Source organism: Polistes fuscatus, unplaced genomic scaffold (genome assembly GCF_010416935.1).
Source record: "Polistes fuscatus isolate 324 unplaced genomic scaffold, CU_Pfus_HIC Scaffold2, whole genome shotgun sequence".
In the NCBI taxonomy this organism is placed as follows: Eukaryota; Metazoa; Arthropoda; class Insecta; order Hymenoptera; family Vespidae; genus Polistes; species Polistes fuscatus.
Window position 1 is genome coordinate 4,584,016 of NW_025113096.1, and position 18,285 is coordinate 4,602,300.

At 36.0% G+C, this 18,285-nt stretch overlaps 2 protein-coding genes across 2 annotated transcripts; both read right to left on the reverse strand.

Annotated features, from left to right (window-relative positions):
• Positions 1–606: 606 nt before the first annotated feature.
• Positions 607–3,128, reverse strand: LOC122516923. The gene is given in 4 exon segments (XM_043635157.1): positions 607–1,750; positions 2,022–2,168; positions 2,171–2,519; positions 2,632–3,128. Coding segments are annotated over 4 exon segments (1,437 nt in total). The 5' UTR covers positions 2,913–3,128; the 3' UTR covers positions 607–1,090.
• A 9,341-nt stretch (positions 3,129–12,469) lies between these two features.
• On the reverse strand, positions 12,470–16,828 carry LOC122517164 (fibroin heavy chain-like). The gene is made up of 2 exons (XM_043635577.1): positions 16,772–16,828; positions 12,470–16,675 (listed from the first exon to the last, which is right to left on the reverse strand). Exons 1-2 carry the CDS (start codon positions 16,826–16,828, stop codon positions 12,470–12,472), a joined length of 4,263 nt encoding a protein of 1,420 aa, XP_043491512.1.
• Positions 16,829–18,285: the final 1,457 nt, after the last annotated feature.

Here is an 18,285-nt window from a genome sequence, read left to right on the forward strand (position 1 = left end):
GGATATGACGTTGTAATAGTAAGTGTGCATGATACACTTTTTTCTTGACAATTTGTAACATACAAACGTATGTAACACGTGTAAGACGATGTAATAATACAATAATAATAATAATAATAATAATATTAAATAGTTGAAAATATGTAAGTAAAAAATATACTACATGCATTCGCTACAAAACATTACAATTGATTATTTTCTTTTCAACGCAAATCTATCTCTCCGTATAAATATATTTCAATTTATAGATTAAATCATTTTCGATTAAAAATGATCACCAATTGAGAGTGGAGATCAAAGATATATAGAAAATATAAATATATGGAATTATGTATTTTTCATTATTTTGATAGATTATCTTTATTACTCTCTTTCTCTTTCTCTTTCTCTCTTTTATGGATTTGAGGGGCTTTTTTTTTAATACTTTTTTTTGGACACAGCCCACCTTTCACGAAGGCCCTTCAACTGCCTTTTTGGAGTCAACAGCACATAGGATTCCAAAGCGGTCAACCATCCAAGTACTAACCATGTCCTCTTCGTTGCTTAACTTTAATGATCGAATGAGAATTAATTTATCCAATGAAGGAAGGTCATTGACATGAAAAATATGATACAGATAATTTTTATTTGGCAAATTATCTGACAATAAGTAGATTTCCTTAATTTTTTAATAAACATTACATATTCATATATCTCTCTTCACAAATATATTAATTAATATATTAAATAATGTACACGATGCGGTGAAAGTAATTACCAAATCTAACGTTAAAAATATAAAACTAAATCAAAAGAAATTATTTTTTACAAATTTATATAAAAAATATAGATAGAATCTCACTTTCCCATTTAATATTTTCTAATACTATTATCTATTATTCAATAAATTACATGGAATTACTCGTTAACCTTTCCTTTTATACAATATGTCTACATAAAACATATGCAATAAATGCATACGTAAAAATAAAATAAAATTCATTCATCTGTTATTCTCTCTCACAATGAATTCCAGATGAAACAATAAAATTTCTATTTTAAATATTTTAAATTAAAATTTCTATTTAAATTATATTTAAATGCTTTAATTTCAAAGCAACATTGGAAATAATTCTGTAAAACTCTCATGCCAAGTATCTGTTAAACATAAATTATTATGTTTGTTACTGCTGTTATTATTATTATTCTTATGTATATCAGGACTAGGGGAACCGTGAGACTCATAACCACCATCAGAAAAATGTGCATCTGATTTATTTGAAGAATACGATGTATCAACATTGTCTGAATATATACTCGAAGGTGACATAGTGTCTGTGCATGTGTAAGCAGGTGAATATTGATCTGAACAAGAAAGATGCATTGTCATAGATGTTACATCATCGACATGATAAGCATTATCAGAACTACTTATTTCTTCTACGCATTCTTGTATGGCTATATTATCTTCCTGACCGGGATAGATAAAAGTTATAGAATTAGTAGTTTTGTCATAGGTACCATATACTGTTTCCATATCATTTATATCCGGTTCTTGTTTAACATCTATTTCATTTTTAATAACAATCGGTGTTATTCGTGAATTATCCGGAACAATCTGTGCAACATCTGCACTACATTTAGAACGCCAAGAATTACTACCATTCAGGCTTCTATCATCGATTGTATCGGTTTCCACATTTTTTGATGTCTCCCCCACCATTCTTTTTGTATTGTCAGATTTTTTAACGGTATTTCCTTCGGCCGAAACCTAGTGAGATAATGAATTTATTATTAATGAGGAAAAAACTGAATTAAAATGATATAGAGATAGACTAGAAATGGATGAACATTCTTTTTTTGTAATATCTATGAATACTATTACAATATAAACTTTGTGTTCACATAGAGTAATATTACATCAGAATACATTCATCCATTTCTGGAAAATCCAATAATAAAAGAAATATAAGATTTGATACGCATTTATAAGAAATGATTATTCAAACGAATAAATCTATTTTCCCTCAATTAAAACTCACTTGTTCATCTGATCTATGAGTATTTGTTTCCATTTCTGAGGTAACTTCTCGAAGAAGGCTTTCCGCAAGTTCTTCGAGTCTGTCGATGTTGTAATCTTGGAAATCTCCAAATAATTCTTCGAGAGGAGGTAGAGGGTCATAATTTTCAGTAATATGGTTGCTCCTGGTGTTAGTGTCAGGGACGATATCGACTGTACTGTTCCACCCTTCGGCAGAGGGTTTTGTGGAGATACGGCAGATCCCAGTGAAGGTACAGGACAACTGACTCGTGCCTGACACGATGAACATAGTTGCTCACTCATATTACTTGTTTCCCTCTCTCTCCTCAATTTTTTCGCTTCGCTGACAAGCAACTCGTTTTGCGACTTTAATAAAGTACATTCTTGGCTCAACACATCGTTTCTCTGTTTCAAAATTCTCACCGTCTCTTCCAATTCATCCAATTTTGCCTTTTTCCTATCCCTCGACGTTTGTGCTGCTACTCTGTTTTTTAATTTTCTAAATAAAATATAACAAGATGGACGGTAAGCAAATTGTCTAAATATTTTAATTAAATTTACTTATTGTTAAATGAAATTAAATACATGAATATATCAATCAATCAACATACTTTCGCTGTAATTTTTCTTCCCATGTAAGATGATCAAGACGACGTTTCTTTCCTCTACCGTTACAAACATCTGGTTTGAAGAATGCACTATCTTCTTGAAGCTCTTCCTGCTTAGGTATTTTCATCGTAATATCCATATCCGTTTTGTTAGTCAAATACGATGTAGAAAAATTAAATTTAGAGACTGATCTGACAAGCTCGTTGGTGGGCACAATAGTAGAGCTTTTTGAAAAGCCCTTAGGAAATGAAATAACAATGCTCTTCAATGCAGTCATATTCATCCATACATTTATCAATTACAAAACAATTAACACTTTTTTAATTTAACCCGATTTGACAATTCAAACCTGTCCTTTCAACTACGTTACTCCGACTGACACAAAACATAACAAATGAATTAAATTTAAAGACCCTTCCGTTTGCGTTGTCTGATGCAACAAAATTGAACTACTGCGTGCAAGTAGTATCATCAACTGAGGCATCTAATTTACAACTGTCCTCTCATTGGTCGACGATGTTTCCTTCTATGAATATGTGGCGTTTGCTTATTGGCTGGAAACTACGATAGATGCACGATCAATCCAATAGAAATACCATATATGTGTATATATATATATATATGTATGTATAAATATATCTATCTATTCCGGCGTATATTCCACGTTTGCGTCATTTTTATCATTTATTGCCCTCATGTTATTTAGTATCTACATATATACGATAATAAGTCATTGAAAATGAAGAAGTTTAGTGATTCATTAAGAGGAAAGATTATTTATTCAAATTAGTTTCATTAAATGTATAATATTTATACTTCGTAGAATTACTTTACATTTTTCCTTGTTTATTCCCAATGTATTATAGATAATAATAATAATAATAAATAAATATCTTATTGTATAATTATTGTATAATTTATAATGTAACTCGTAAATATATTTTTATCTTTTCTCACGATTAAAGTTATTATATGAGTTCGAGATCGTTATCACTGTTTTTTTAATTTTTTTTTTTAAGTTATTTTTTTTGCTATACACCCACCAATGAGTAAGCAATCGTTTAGATAGCAATTTTTATTGACTTTTGTTTTACATATTTTTATAAATATTAAAAATAACAAACTGTGTTATTTTCATATGTTTGTATTCCAATAAATATGATGCAACAGATCGAGTTTTTATAAAAATAAACATATCAAAAATATTATTCTTTTTAAATAAAATTCATAGAGAGGAAAATAAATTCATGTATATAAACGAGAGAAGAGCGATTATTTTGAAAATCATCAATTGTTTATATCTCCTGATAGATAAAAAGAAAGTTTACTGTAATATCGACTGAGTAACATCAATTTCACTTTCTGTTTTTAATTCTCGTCACTAGGGGCGACAAGAGACTCAGTCGATAACGAGAGTCTCGTCGATAAGGTAAGAATCTCGAAGCTCGAAAAAAATTATTTTAAATTAAAAATTATTAAAAATTTTTTTAAATTATACAATATTAGGATCCGATTTGTATAATTCTTTAATCATATTCGATGAATTTTATCGTTGAAATAAATTGTTTTATATATAAGTCTGGACGTAAATAGACGTACGTCGTATTAATAAAAATTTTTATCGAAGTTGAAGAGAGAGAGAGAGATATATATATATATAAAGAACTCGTAATCCACAATTATAATCCGATAAAAGCGGCCGAAGCAGTTCCACCGTGACTAACTGGTTTTAATAATGTTAAAAACTTTTCCTGCGGCGTGTTGCGGTTGAAACCGGAGCGGTGCACATTCCACGACGGCTCGAGCGATGCGACGACGATCTGAGATCGATGACATTGAGCCGGGGATCATGCTAAAGATATATTAATATTTATATACCTTTCACGCATACGGATTTACACGGATCTCACCGCTTTCTTCGATCCGTTATACATATGTACATCGAAATTCTCTCTTTTATTTCTTTTTTTTTTGTTTTTTTTTATTTGCACACGACACATCCATCTTTTTTAAGTTAATATCGATCGATAACGTCAAGGAACAAAAATATTGAAAAATTAAATATTTCGCATTTTAATTATTTAACATCAATTATCTGCAATTCATTCGTTTATTCGTCAATTATTTATTTATACTTGAAAGTATTTTTTTTTTACCGATGTTAATAAAAATTGTATTATTGCCAACTAATTTTTGTGTTTTCTTTGTTTTTTTTATATTTAATTAAATTATTGTTGAACGATAGGGAGGAGAATTCTAACAAATTATTTTTCTAAGACATTCGTTAGAAAACGATATAAATTTTTGAAATAAATGAAAGAAAAATTATGCGAGCGGATGGTACATTTCGCAATGGTTGAAATAAAGAAAATTCTCTCTTTGGAGAGAATTGCGAGAGGAAATAGTTATGGAATAAATGGACATAAAATGAAAACGTGGGCGTTCCACCATTGGATATACCACCTGCACTCTCGGTTGCATAGAATTTCTAAAGGGTCATTCGTTATCAACGAGCGGGGGTGGCTCGTTCTCATTTTACCCCGTCACTTTTCTAGCTCGTTTCGCCGCATTTGTACTTTATGTCGCCCTTTTACGTTTTTGCTCGTAGATTGTACGTCTCGACAGAAATAAAAAGGAGAAAATAAATAGATAGATAGATAGTTAGAATAATAAGAAGAAAAGGTGTCGATAACGAGTCTCGATATATTTATACCGTTAACGATTTATCGACATTGTTGGAGAAAAAAATGAATAATCCAAAAATTAGAACATAATAATAATAATTATTTTGTTAATTTATATGAATACACGTTTTGATTGTATAAATTAAAAAAGGTATACAAAATTAACGTTAATTGATCGTAATCGAATTAACAAGATCCAAATATACGTAACGAAGCAACTTGAAATGATATATAAATAATAGTCCAGTTAAAATATTGAAAATGAAATTATATAATGTAAAATAGATAGATTTTTAATGAATATATAGGAGCAGCCAATATTCTTGACGGTCAAGGTCTTCGTAGGAAAGATTTTGAAGGAAGGTAAAATGAATTCTACGACGAAGCTAGAAAAGGGAATAAGAAAGGGAAGGGAAATGAAAATAAAGGACAAAGATAGTGTGGCGCCAATGAGTAATACTCCCCGAGGGCTAGCACAAGGTCACCAATCTTGGCGTGCATCAAATAGTTAAAGATCAGGGGAGGATAAAAAGGTGTCCTCCTCGTGCATTCATCATTGCTATCCAGCAATCAGTGCCAAGCAACATTATCGGTCAATTTACCGATGCCGTGACCAGTTTGGCATTGCGAAAAAGAAAATAAAAATAAAAAAGAAGAAAAACCAATCTCTCGTTATTTCGTTCTCCTCCCGAGAAAGAAACTTTCTTATTCGCGGGACCAATCTCGCCATTTTGTTTCTTTCATTTGTTTTTCCCCTAGCGGCCATATTGAAAACAAAAATGACCTCTCTTCGATTCGTACAGTAGGTTAGAGTTTCGTTGGTAATTATCGAAAAAAGAAAACAAAAAAAGATTTTTGCAATCTGGAAGCAATAAAAATCGAGCACTATGATAAAATATTAAGAAAAGCGTGAAACGTAAAAATGTCGTCGGTGGTTCTTGGATCGAGTTTTGCACGCTTTTCAAGCAATGCCAGTACGCATGTGCGTACGAGAACCACGCACGTGCCTTTTGATGAGAGAAAGAGAGAAAGAAGAATGTTGGCGCACTTACTTAAGTATATAAAGCGTATAAAAGTATAAGAAGGAGGAAAGGAAAAGAGGAGAATATATTAAAGAGTTGGGGAGAGAGGAGGGGGTGGGGGTGGGGATGGTGATGGGGGAAAAGAAAGAAAAAGAAATGTACGCTCACACGCGTTTATGTCGCGGTAAATATTCAGTGCAACGTGTAAAAGCCCGTTATGCTAGACGAGAAGAGGAGGTTTAACGTAGTGTACAGGCGCATATGCATTAGCATCGTGTAAGCTATAAATAGATGTACCTGACCACAAAGATTCCCAGCAACCCTTCAACCCACCTTCCATCATCATTGCTTCTCTTCATTCTCTTTTCTCACTCAACATTGATTAAAAGGGCTCTATCCTGTGTACGGCTCCTATTTTAGTTCTATTTGATTTTATTTTCGCAATTTTTCCCATCTTCAATATTCAATCGAAATATATTTATAATTCGAATTTTTCTATTAAACAGTTTGTTCAATTGTTATTTTGACTTATTATTATAATTTTTCTGTGACGAAAGTTTCTTTCTCTTGTATTATTTATTGCAAAAGTTATTTCGTTTAGTTTGAATTGGCGGTAAGGTTTGAAACAATAGATTTAATTTTATGCTCATAAATTATATTTCAGAATCACGTCGATTAAGATGGGCTGGCCAATAAAATTATTGTTATTTCGATTAAATTGGATTACATAATTTTTTTCATGAAATATTTGAATATAAATTAATAATAAATTTGGTTGGTTTGAAAGAATTTAATTAAATAATATGAAGTTGAAGTAGTCGTTGGGTGGTCTGGTAAAATATTTCCAATTGGTCTAGGTATAGATTTTGGTTATTCAGAGGCAGTAGTTCAGAACTAGATGAGGTAAAGCTGCTGAGTGTTCTGATCTGATCGGTAATGTCCAAAGAATTGGTCCAGAACTAAACGTGGCAGATCTGTTAGGTGTTTCACTTGATTTTACAGAACTGGAACATGGCTATGTAGTATAGACTCCCCAGGTGCTTTTGCTCGGTTGTTCGGAGCTAGTATATTCAATGTTAGATGTTTTAATACTGGACGGATACGGGTAAGGAATAGAAATAAGAATATGAGGATAAAGTAGATGAGTTAGAAGAGGTTTTATCTGGAAAAGGACTCATTGCTGTATCTTCTTCTACACCTTTTCTTGCACCTATTTCTGTATTAACTCTTGCACCTATTCCTACATCTGCTTCTACACCTTCTATACCAAACCAATTTTGATATCTTTTTATTTACTTTCACCCTAGACACCAACACCTAAACCCAAACCTACATCAGCTGCTACATCCACATCAGCTCCTACTCCCAGACCAACTCCTATATCAGCTATTGCACCATGTTCTAGTAGAATCTGTCGTATAACAATTTATACGTTTATAATGATTATATTTTGTATACACGATTAAAATAACAAGTTAGATGATCATTTTCTTATATAATTTTTTTCTGAACTTACCATGGAAATAATAACGAAGAGTAGAGAGAATACGATAGCCTTCATGGTTGCTTTTTCGTTCTTTGCTTCTTACTGCAATTGCGAATTTGAAAACTTCGCGTTAAGTATTTATACTCAATTTAGAAATTGCTTATTTCGAAATTGATGTATTGACAGGTGATAATGATATTATACCATATATTACAATACTCGTATAAAATGTTGTTTAAATAAAGATATAATTTGTGGTTACGGAAACAATGCTCTTTTCCGGCATTCTTATATGTTATCATATGTTATCTTATATGTTATTATATGCTATCAATTATTAGTTTATGACGTATGTTTCAACTTGTCAAAACGTTGAATTCGATTGCTGCAATTATATTTCGCAAGTTAAAAAGAGATAGAAATAAATAAAGGTTGAAACCAGAAATATTGGTGCAATATGAGGACTTGTGTTTTTTTTTTTTTTATTGCATTATCTATTAACAAATTTTTTTTTTCTTTTAAGTAAAAAAGAAAATTTACTTAAATATCAACGATGTAACGTTAATCAAAATTTGATTAATTCAATGAAATATAATAAGCCAAAAATGAATTTTGATTTAAGCTATTGTCTTATTTCTTTTACTGTTGTTGTTGTTGTTGTTGTTGTTTAAATTGGACATTATTATATAATAAGTTTATATATTATTTCTGATTAATAAATTATTTTTAAATAAAAGTTTTTGTCAAAAAAATTGAAGAAAGAATTTTATATATTTAATTCGAAATAACAATCCTATAAGATTGATCGAAGGAATATTACAGTGACTAACTGGTTTTAATATAATGTTAAGAACTTTTTCTGTCGCGTGTTGTGGTTGAAACCAGAGCGGTTACGCCATTCCATAATGCGTAGTGGGTCGGAAATCACGAAAACCAGTTTAAAATAATAAAACGTTTTTCAATGTAGTCGAAACTTTTGATGCGCACGATAACTGAGAGGGGAGGGGGGAAGAAAAAAAGATAAATAATTAATCGCGTTTTATAAAAAAATCCAAATATTATTTTCTAATCGTCAAACCAATACAAAAGATACGAAAGCGACAAAATGTTTCGATCGATCGAACAAAAATCGAAATAAAAATATATAAAGATAAATAAAATGAAAATAAAATAAATCAAATAAAAAATCAAATAAATAATAAAAATTCGTTCTCGAAACGTTGAAACAAGGTTGTTGCATGATATAACAATAACAGTTGTTAAATTTATTAAAGTTAAATGGCGGTCAAGGTCAAGGCAAAAATCAGGTAAGAAGATTCAGAACGAGGTGCAAATGAATTCTTGCAATGAAGATGAAAAAGAGAAATAGAAATAGAAAGAGAAAAGAAGAAAGAACATACGAGGAAACTAAAATAAAGGACAAAGATAGAGTATAGTGTGGCGCCAAAGAGTACCCGCCGAAGGGGCTTGCGCAAGGTCACCGACCTTGGCGTGCATCGAAAGACTAGGATCAGGGGAGGGAGGAGGTGTCCCTCGTGCATTCATCATTGCTATCCAGCAATCAGTGCCAAGCAACATTATCGGTCAATTTACCGACGCCGTGACCAGTCTGGCAACGCAATAAAAAAAAAAAATAAAAAAAAATATAACCAATCCCTCGTTGCTTTGTTTTTTTTTTTCTTTTTTTTTTCCTTTTTTTTCTTTCGCGACGAAGGAGAGCAGTGCGTGCGTGCGTGCGTGCTCTTTTCTTCTTCTTCTTCTTCTTCTTCTTCTTTCCGAACCAATAATCGCCATTTTGTTTCGTCGGTTGCTTTAAATAACATTTCTTTTCCTTTCGAAATTTCCCCTACCCCCTGTGAATCATCCCGTATAATAATTGAAACGTTATAATTATAATTATTCGATGCGATAATTTATTTCATTTTCTTTTTCTTTTTCCTTTTCTTTTTTTCATTCCTCATCGATTCCTCGTACCTCGTCAGCAGCCATGTTGAAAAATGTCTTCTTATTCAAATCGTCATAATTGAAATTTCATTATTATTATAATTAAACGTTATTAATATACGGCTACTCTGATCATTCACATCATTTCTTTCACCTTTTATTTTGTTTTATTTATAATTTAACATTTTATTTGACTTCTTCTTCTTTTTTCCCTTATTGCGAGAAAAAGAAGGTTAGTAGTCGGTTCGGTGGCAGGCAGAGGGGGAGGGGTAGGGACATTAACGTCAAATTCGAAGAAAAAGGAACGTATCGGGTTCAATGGTGATATGGAGGTGATGGTGGTGGTGGTGGTAGTGGTGGTGGTGTCGAATCTTAATCTTATATCACACGTATATGTTATATAGTAATAAGTATGAGGGTATATATACATTTACATCTGTGTATGTATATACAGGTTAGAAGATTTAAGTACCACGTGCTTATAACTTACAAAAGCAAAGTTATAAGTTATAAAGGCGTCGCGTACGGGGTCTATGAGTTATAACTGCATAGATGGTAATTTATAAGTAACAACTGCCGAAGTTATAACACGCCCCAAGTCCAAGGAAGGAAGGAAGAATTTGCTGCACTCTCCGGACAAGGTTCTTCTCTTATCTATCTGTCGCTCTGAGATAGACGGGAATTGAACGTAAATTACAGTACGTGCCACATCGACATAGCTGAATTTAAATATTTCATGGAAAATCTATGTGCAAACCGGTTTTTAGATTCTCTCTCTCTCTCTCTCTCTCTCTTATATATATTTCTTCTAATATTTTGTCTCTTCCCCTTATATTGATTTATTTTAACGTAATTAACATTTCTATCGGAATGACGATAATAATTTTATACAATTGTTGTATTGATAAACAAATTATTTGTCATTTTCAATATTCAATTTATAAAATTGTACAATTTTATTTAATTTTTCTTTAAGTTTAACTTCTTCTTAGTAGAAGAAGTTAAAGGGTAGGTAGAGGGGGAAATAAAGTTCCCATTCACGTTCTAATTCTATCTCGTTCGATTAATTTCAATATTAACAAAAATAGTTCATTAGTAGACAAGAGGAGAAGTATTGAAAGCATATTTTCTCGTAAACATTATTTAGAAAAAAGGTTTTTTTTTCTTTTTTTTCATGTATATATATATTTATATTTATAAATAATCCTTGAGTAGAAATTCGCAACGACGATGGAAAAGCGTGAAATGTGTGAACGTCGTCAATTCTTGCAATCGAATTTTGCACGCTTGAAGCAAAGGTGGGGCGGGTGGCAGGTGGAGGGAGGGTGGTGGTGGTAATGTTAACGCATGCGCATACGAGATATAAGCACGTGCGTTTCGAAACGTAAGAAGGTAAATGAAAAAAAGAATGATGCATACACATTTATTTATATATATATGTATAGAAAAGTATAAGAAGAAGGTGTAGGAAAAGATGAGAGTAAAAAGAGAAAGAGAACAACAAAAGGAAAAAAGAAAAGAAAAGAAAAAAAAAAAGTGGTACGCACACGCGTTCACGTCATGGGGAATATTCAGTGCAACACGTAAAAAGCCCGTTATGCTCGACGAGAAGAAGAAGGCTTAACGTTGAAGCATAGGCACATATGCATTAGCATGGTGTACGCTATAAATAGATGTAGCAGACCACGGAGATCTCAACAACCCCCTCAATCCACCTTCCATCATTGCTTCTCTTCTTCTTCTTCTTTTTCTTCTTTTTCTTTTATCTTTTTTTTTGTTTTTATTTCTTTTCTTTTTCTTATAAAACGAGAGGAGCATTCTCTCTCTCTCTCTCTCTCTCTCTTTCTCTTTCTCTCTCTTTATCCTGTTTGACACTAGTTTCTTTTCTCTTCCCCCCCCTCACCCTATTCTTTATTGTACCAATCAAATTTTCTTCTCATTATTTTGTTTTCTTTTCGAAATTTTTCTTTCGCAAGGATATTTTTCGAGGATCGAAAAACCATTGTTGAATTTATTTTTCGGTTCTTATTGTGCTTTTGAAAGTTTAGAAGAATTACGTGCGATATATTTATGTAATATGTTAATAATTACAATACTCTTATGAAATGTAAATAATCGTGTAATTTACAGTTACAAAAGTAATGGTCCCTCTTTCAAATTCTTATATGTAATATTGAATTAAATTGTAAGTTATTAGGTTTTTACGTGTATTCTAATTGTAATATAAAGTTTTTAATGAGGCAATTAATGCGAATATGATGCAATTCTACAACTTACAGTTCAAACATAATTGATATTATTCAAATTGTTACGAAATTAATTTTTTGTTTTCAATTCTTGTTAATCCTCCGTCGGCATAGTAGATTTTATTAGTGCCACGGGGGTGAGATTATTCAATGTTGTAATTATTTAAAAAATTTGAAAAAATTTATTAGTACTCTAGAGTAACTAGAATATTATTTAATAGTATGTTTTATAGTTTATAATTAATTTAAAAAAAAAAAAAATTATTAAAACACGATAAGACGCACAGTACAGAGAGAGATGTAAGGTTAATATAAATTATTATTTTGTTGAGGTTTATTAGAGGGATTTACGATGGATATTGTTTTCTGTGCTAATTAAATATATTTTAGATAAATATGATTACATTGTTGAAATTTTAAAATATCGACAAAAGATAGATTAAAAAATCTCAAATTATTCAATAGTTATAACAGACGCATTTTCTACCAGAAGGTATAACAATGGTGTAAGGAGATGATGTTGTTGCTGCTGAAGAACTTGGAGTGGTAGCACTGCTTGGTGAATTTGAACCAGATCCTACACCAACTCCTAATCCCAGACCAACACCTACTCCGGAATTACTTCCTACACCTGCTCCAACACCTACTCCTAAACCTAATCCTACACCACCAGATGGTTTAGTTGGTTGTGCCGAACTGGGAGAACAGGTAGTAGCGGTAGGATAAGTAGGTGGTTTAGTAGGTGGGGGAGTTGGTTTGGTTGGTGGTTGAGTTGGCTTGGTAGGTGGTTGAGTTGGCTTGGTAGGTGGTTGAGTTGGCTTGGTAGGTGGTTGAGTTGGCTTGGTAGGTGGATGAGTTGGTTTGGTAGGTGGATGAGTTGGTTTGGTAGGTGGGTGAGTTGGTTTGGTAGGTGGGTGAGTTGGTTTGGTAGGTGGATGAGTTGGTTTGGTAGGTGGATGGGTTGGTTTGGTAGGTGGGTGCGTTGGTTTGGTAGGTGGGTGAGTTGGTTTGGTAGGTGGATGAGTTGGTTTGGTAGGTGGATGAGTTGGTTTAGTAGGTGGTTGGGTTGGTTTAGTAGGTGGTTGGGTTGGTTTAGTAGGTGGCTGGGTTGGTTTGGTAGGTGGTTGGGTTGGTTTAGTAGGTGGCTGGGATGGTTTGGTAGGTGGTTGGGTTGGCTTCTGGGTTGGTTCGCAAGTTGTAGGTTCTTCGCTTGAAGAAGGTCTGGTAGACCCAGTCGGTTGTGACGAACTAGGAGCGCTTGATGATCCAGAACCAGAACCAGATCCTATGCCTACTCCTAATCCGAGTCCGGCTCCAACACCTGAATCACTTCCTACACCTACTCCAAGACCTAATCCCAAACCTACTCCTGCACCACCAGATTGGCTTGGCGCACTTGATGCAGGTTGGCTTGGAGCACTTGATGCAGGTTGGCTTGGAGCGCTTGATGCAGGTTGGCTCGGAGCGCTTGATGCAGGTTGGCTTGGAGCGCTTGTTGCAGGTTGGCTTGGAGCGCTTGGTGAAGATTGGCTTGGGGCGCTTGATGATCCAGAACTAGATCCTACGCCTACTCCTAATCCGAGTCCGGCTCCTACTCCATCTGGTCCACTTCCTATACCTGCTCCAACACCTAATCCAAGACCTAATCCAGAGCTTGGAGCGCTTGATGCAGGTTGGCTAGGAGCGCTTGATGCAGGTTGGCTTGGAGCGCTTGATGCAGGTTGGCTTGGAGCGCTTGTTGCAGGTTGGCTTGGAGCGCTTGATGCAGGTTGGCTTGGAGCGCTTGTGGCAGGTTGGCTTGGAGCGCTTGGTGAAGATTGGCTTGGGGCGCTTGATGATCCAGAACTAGATCCTACGCCTACTCCTAATCCGAGTCCGGCTCCTACTCCATCTGGTCCACTTCCTATACCTGCTCCAACACCTAATCCAAGACCTAATCCAGAGCTTGGAGCGCTTGATGCAGGTTGGCTTGGAGCGCTTGATGCAGGTTGGCTTGGAGCGCTTGTTGCAGGTTGGCTTGGAGCGCTTGTTGCAGGTTGGCTTGGAGCGCTTGATGATCCAGAACTAGATCCTACGCCTACTCCTAATCCGAGTCCGGCTCCTACTCCATCTGGTCCACTTCCTATACCTGCTCCAACACCTAATCCAAGACCTAATCCAGAGCTTGGAGCGCTTGATGCAGGTTGGCTAGGAGCGCTTGATGCAGGTTGGCTTGGAGCGCTTGATGCAGGTTGGCTTGGAGCGCTTGTTGCAGGTTGGCTTGGAGCGCTTGGTGAAGATTGGCTTGGGGCGCTTGATGATCCAGAACTAGATCCTACGCCTACTCCTAATCCGAGTCCGGCTCCTACTCCATCTGGTCCACTTCCTATACCTGCTCCAACACCTAATCCAAGACCTAATCCAGAGCTTGGAGCGCTTGATGCAGGTTGGCTAGGAGCGCTTGATGCAGGTTGGCTTGGAGCGCTTGATGCAGGTTGGCTTGGAGCGCTTGATGCAGGTTGGCTTGGAGCGCTTGATGCAGGTTGGCTTGGAGCGCTTGTAGCAGGTTGGCTTGGAGCGCTTGGTGAAGATTGGCTTGGGGCGCTTGATGATCCAGAACTAGATCCTACGCCTACTCCTAATCCGAGTCCGGCTCCTACTCCATCTGGTCCACTTCCTATACCTGCTCCAACACCTAATCCAAGACCTAATCCAGAGCTTGGAGCGCTTGATGCAGGTTGGCTTGGAGCGCTTGATGCAGGTTGGCTTGGAGCGCTTGTTGCAGGTTGGCTTGGAGCGCTTGGTGAAGATTGGCTTGGGGCGCTTGATGATCCAGAACTAGATCCTACGCCTACTCCTAATCCGAGTCCGGCTCCTACTCCATCTGGTCCACTTCCTATACCTGCTCCAACACCTAATCCAAGACCTAATCCAGAGCTTGGAGCGCTTGATGCAGGTTGGCTAGGAGCGCTTGATGCAGGTTGGCTTGGAGCGCTTGATGCAGGTTGGCTTGGAGCGCTTGATGCAGGTTGGCTTGGTGCGCTTGATGCAGGTTGGCTTGGAGCGCTTGATGCAGGTTGGCTTGGAGCGCTTGATGCAGGTTGGCTTGGAGCGCTTGTGGCAGGTTGGCTTGGAGCGCTTGGTGAAGATTGGCTTGGGGCGCTTGATGATCCAGAACTAGATCCTACGCCTACTCCTAATCCGAGTCCGGCTCCTACTCCATCTGGTCCACTTCCTATACCTGCTCCAACACCTAATCCAAGACCTAATCCAGAGCTTGGAGCGCTTGATGCAGGTTGGCTAGGAGCGCTTGATGCAGGTTGGCTTGGAGCGCTTGATGCAGGTTGGCTTGGAGCGCTTGATGCAGGTTGGCTTGGAGCGCTTGTTGCAGTTTCGCTTGGAGCGCTTGGTGAAGATTGGCTTGGGGCGCTTGATGATCCAGAACTAGATCCTACGCCTACTCCTAATCCGAGTCCGGCTCCTACTCCATTTGGACCACTTCCTACACCTGCTCCAACACCTAATCCTACACCTATTGCAGATGGATTGGACGGTTGTGATGAACTGGGTGCACTTGGTGCGGCTGAACTGGCAGTGGTTGGTGCTGCAGAACTGCTAGATGGTCTAGGACGTGGACTTGGACGTGGACGTGGGAGTGGTATAGGTATTCTAGGTCTTGGAATGCTAATAATATCATCATCAGCTCCTACATCGTCTCCTGCACTTACATCTATACTTGATCCTGATCCTACACCTACTCCTATTCCTGTTCCAGATCCAATATTGTTGCCGGCACTAGCTCCTAAACTTGCTCCTGCACCTACATTGGCACCTACATTTACTCCTTTGCCTACATTTCTTCCTGCGCTTGCTGCTACATTTGCTGATGCACCTACACCATTACCGATTCCTAGATCATCTCCTATATTATTTCCTGCACTTACTCCTACATTAGAATTTTGTCCTACGTTGCTGCCTACTCCTAAATTGTCTCCAATATTCTTTCCTGCGCTTGCTCCTATATTTGATCCTTTACCTACATTGTTACCAATGCCTGCATTGGATCCAATATTTCGGCCTGCACTTCCTCCTACAGTCGCTCCTTGTCCAACATTAGAACCGATGCCTACATTCGATCCAATATTTCGTCCTGCACTTAATCCTATATTCGATTCTTGTGCTACATCGTTACCTATTCCTAAACCGGAACCTATGTCTTTTCCTGCACTTGCTCCTACATTAGCATTTTCACCTACACTATTACCTATTCCTAGATTTCCTCCAATATCTTTTCCTGCGGTGGCTCCTAGATTAGCTTTGGAACCTGCTTTGTAACCTATTCCTAAATTATTTCCTATATTGCGTTTTGCAGTGGCTGCTACTTGTCCTGATTTTCCTACTTCAGAAGCTATTCCCAGACCCGATCCAATATTGTTTCCTGCATTGGCTCCAATACTAGCTCCATAGCCTGCATATGATCCTATTCCTGCATCCGATCCTATATTTCTTCCTGCTCTTATTCCTACACGCGATGAAGAACCTACTCTATTGGCTATTGATAGACCTGATCCTATATTGTTTTTTGCACTGACTCCTACACTGGCTCCTGCACCTACTCCAGCACCTATTGCTGGACCACCAGGTTCTGCAGCTTTTGCTGGACTGGGAGTTGGGCCAGGTAGTATCTGTTATTTAAAAATTTCAATTAAATCTAAAGTTATCTTTTTATAAACGATCAATTTAATATATCCTAAGATATTTTGTATGTATTATGAACTTACCGAGTGAGCTGAGGCCGAAGCCACTAAGAAGAATAAGGAGGATGCGAAAAGCTTCATTTTCGCTTGTTTCTTATCCCACTTTTGAATTGCAATGCTTCACCTTCTATATTTATACTCAGTGTCATGAATAGAAATTCATTTATTATCCACAATTTGACAAACGGTATTGAAACAGTAACAGATGTTCTGTCAGCTATTACGATACTAGAATGAAGTGTAAATGTCGACATTATTTGTATTACAGAAATAATACTTTGTTTCGTATACACATTTGTATTATAATATCGAATAAAACTGTCGGTTTTTATTAACTTTTCACATATATCTTAATCTTACTTAATATCAGGTTATTTCGAAAGTTTTTACGTACATTGTAAAATACACTTGCGACGTATTTTTATTACGTCGTTATTGGGATAACAATCGGACAGAAAACTTGTTACATAAAACGTTGAATTTGTTAAATGTGACAAAGAATTTAAGGAATGTCATTTCCTCTTGTCGTAAGTCATTTTCTCAAAATCGGATTAAAATTTTCAGAAAGTTCTGATGTATACGTGGGCAGGGTTGAAAAGTTTTGATAAATTGTACTTTCACTAGGTTTTTATTAAAGTAACCACACTCACTTAGTTGTCAACCTAATAGATAATATATAATATACCCTACATTTTGTATTTTAATATCATTTATTCGTGTTTGAACAATTTCATATAAACGGATATAGAATTTTTATGAGAAAATATTTTATATTTATCGAAGAATAGAGAAATAGTTTTTCCATGGTTTTTCCTTTCCCCTTTTTGAATCAAAATATACCGAAACCTCGAATGAATGAATTGTGAATAACATAAAGATTTGATATTTTACGAGATTGTTGGTGAATAATGAGTGGTGTGTATTCAATATATGAGGTATCAAAATATATTTGTTAACTATAGGTAATATAATAAACGAGTAATGCGTGTTACTTTTTCCTCCAACTAAGAATCCCGTGAAATCAAGGTTCGAGTTTGCAGTATTCACGTTTGCAGGGTTAATAAGGCGTCGATGTAAAGTCGGTGTGTGCAATTTAAAAGGCCATTTTCTTGGCGCGAGCCGTTATGAGATACCGGTATATCGGTCGATCTGGAAGCCCCAACAGCTTCTGTTTTCGGCAATGAGGATGTCAGACAAGTTACGACACGAGCAGCAGGTGTTACGCAGAGATTCTCCAACACAACACTACCAGTTTACTACCAACCCATCCCACATCCCTTCCTCCCTCCCTCCCTCCCTCCGCCAGCTCCCCCCTTTGCTTTTATTTTTTTTTATTTTTTTATTTTCTTTTATTTTCTCTTCCTTTCTCTCTTTCTCTCCGCTTATCGTTTTTCTTTGATCCTTTTGGTTGCCTTCAGCACACCGGTAAACTTCTTCTTCTTCTTATTCTTTTTCGTGCTACCGTCTGCTGATCGAGATCGTCTATACCAAACCAAACTCACCAGACTTCGATCGGAGAATCTTCCTACTGAATTTGC

Coding starts and splice junctions, on each gene's coding strand:
- LOC122517164 (XM_043635577.1), bottom strand. CDS start 16,828: ATGAAGCTTTTCGCATCCTCCTTATTCTTCTTAGTGGCTTCGGCCTCA. Junction 16,676..16,771: donor CTTCGGCCTCAGCTCACTCG/GTAAGTTCATAA, acceptor TTTAAATAACAG/ATACTACCTGGCCCAACTCC.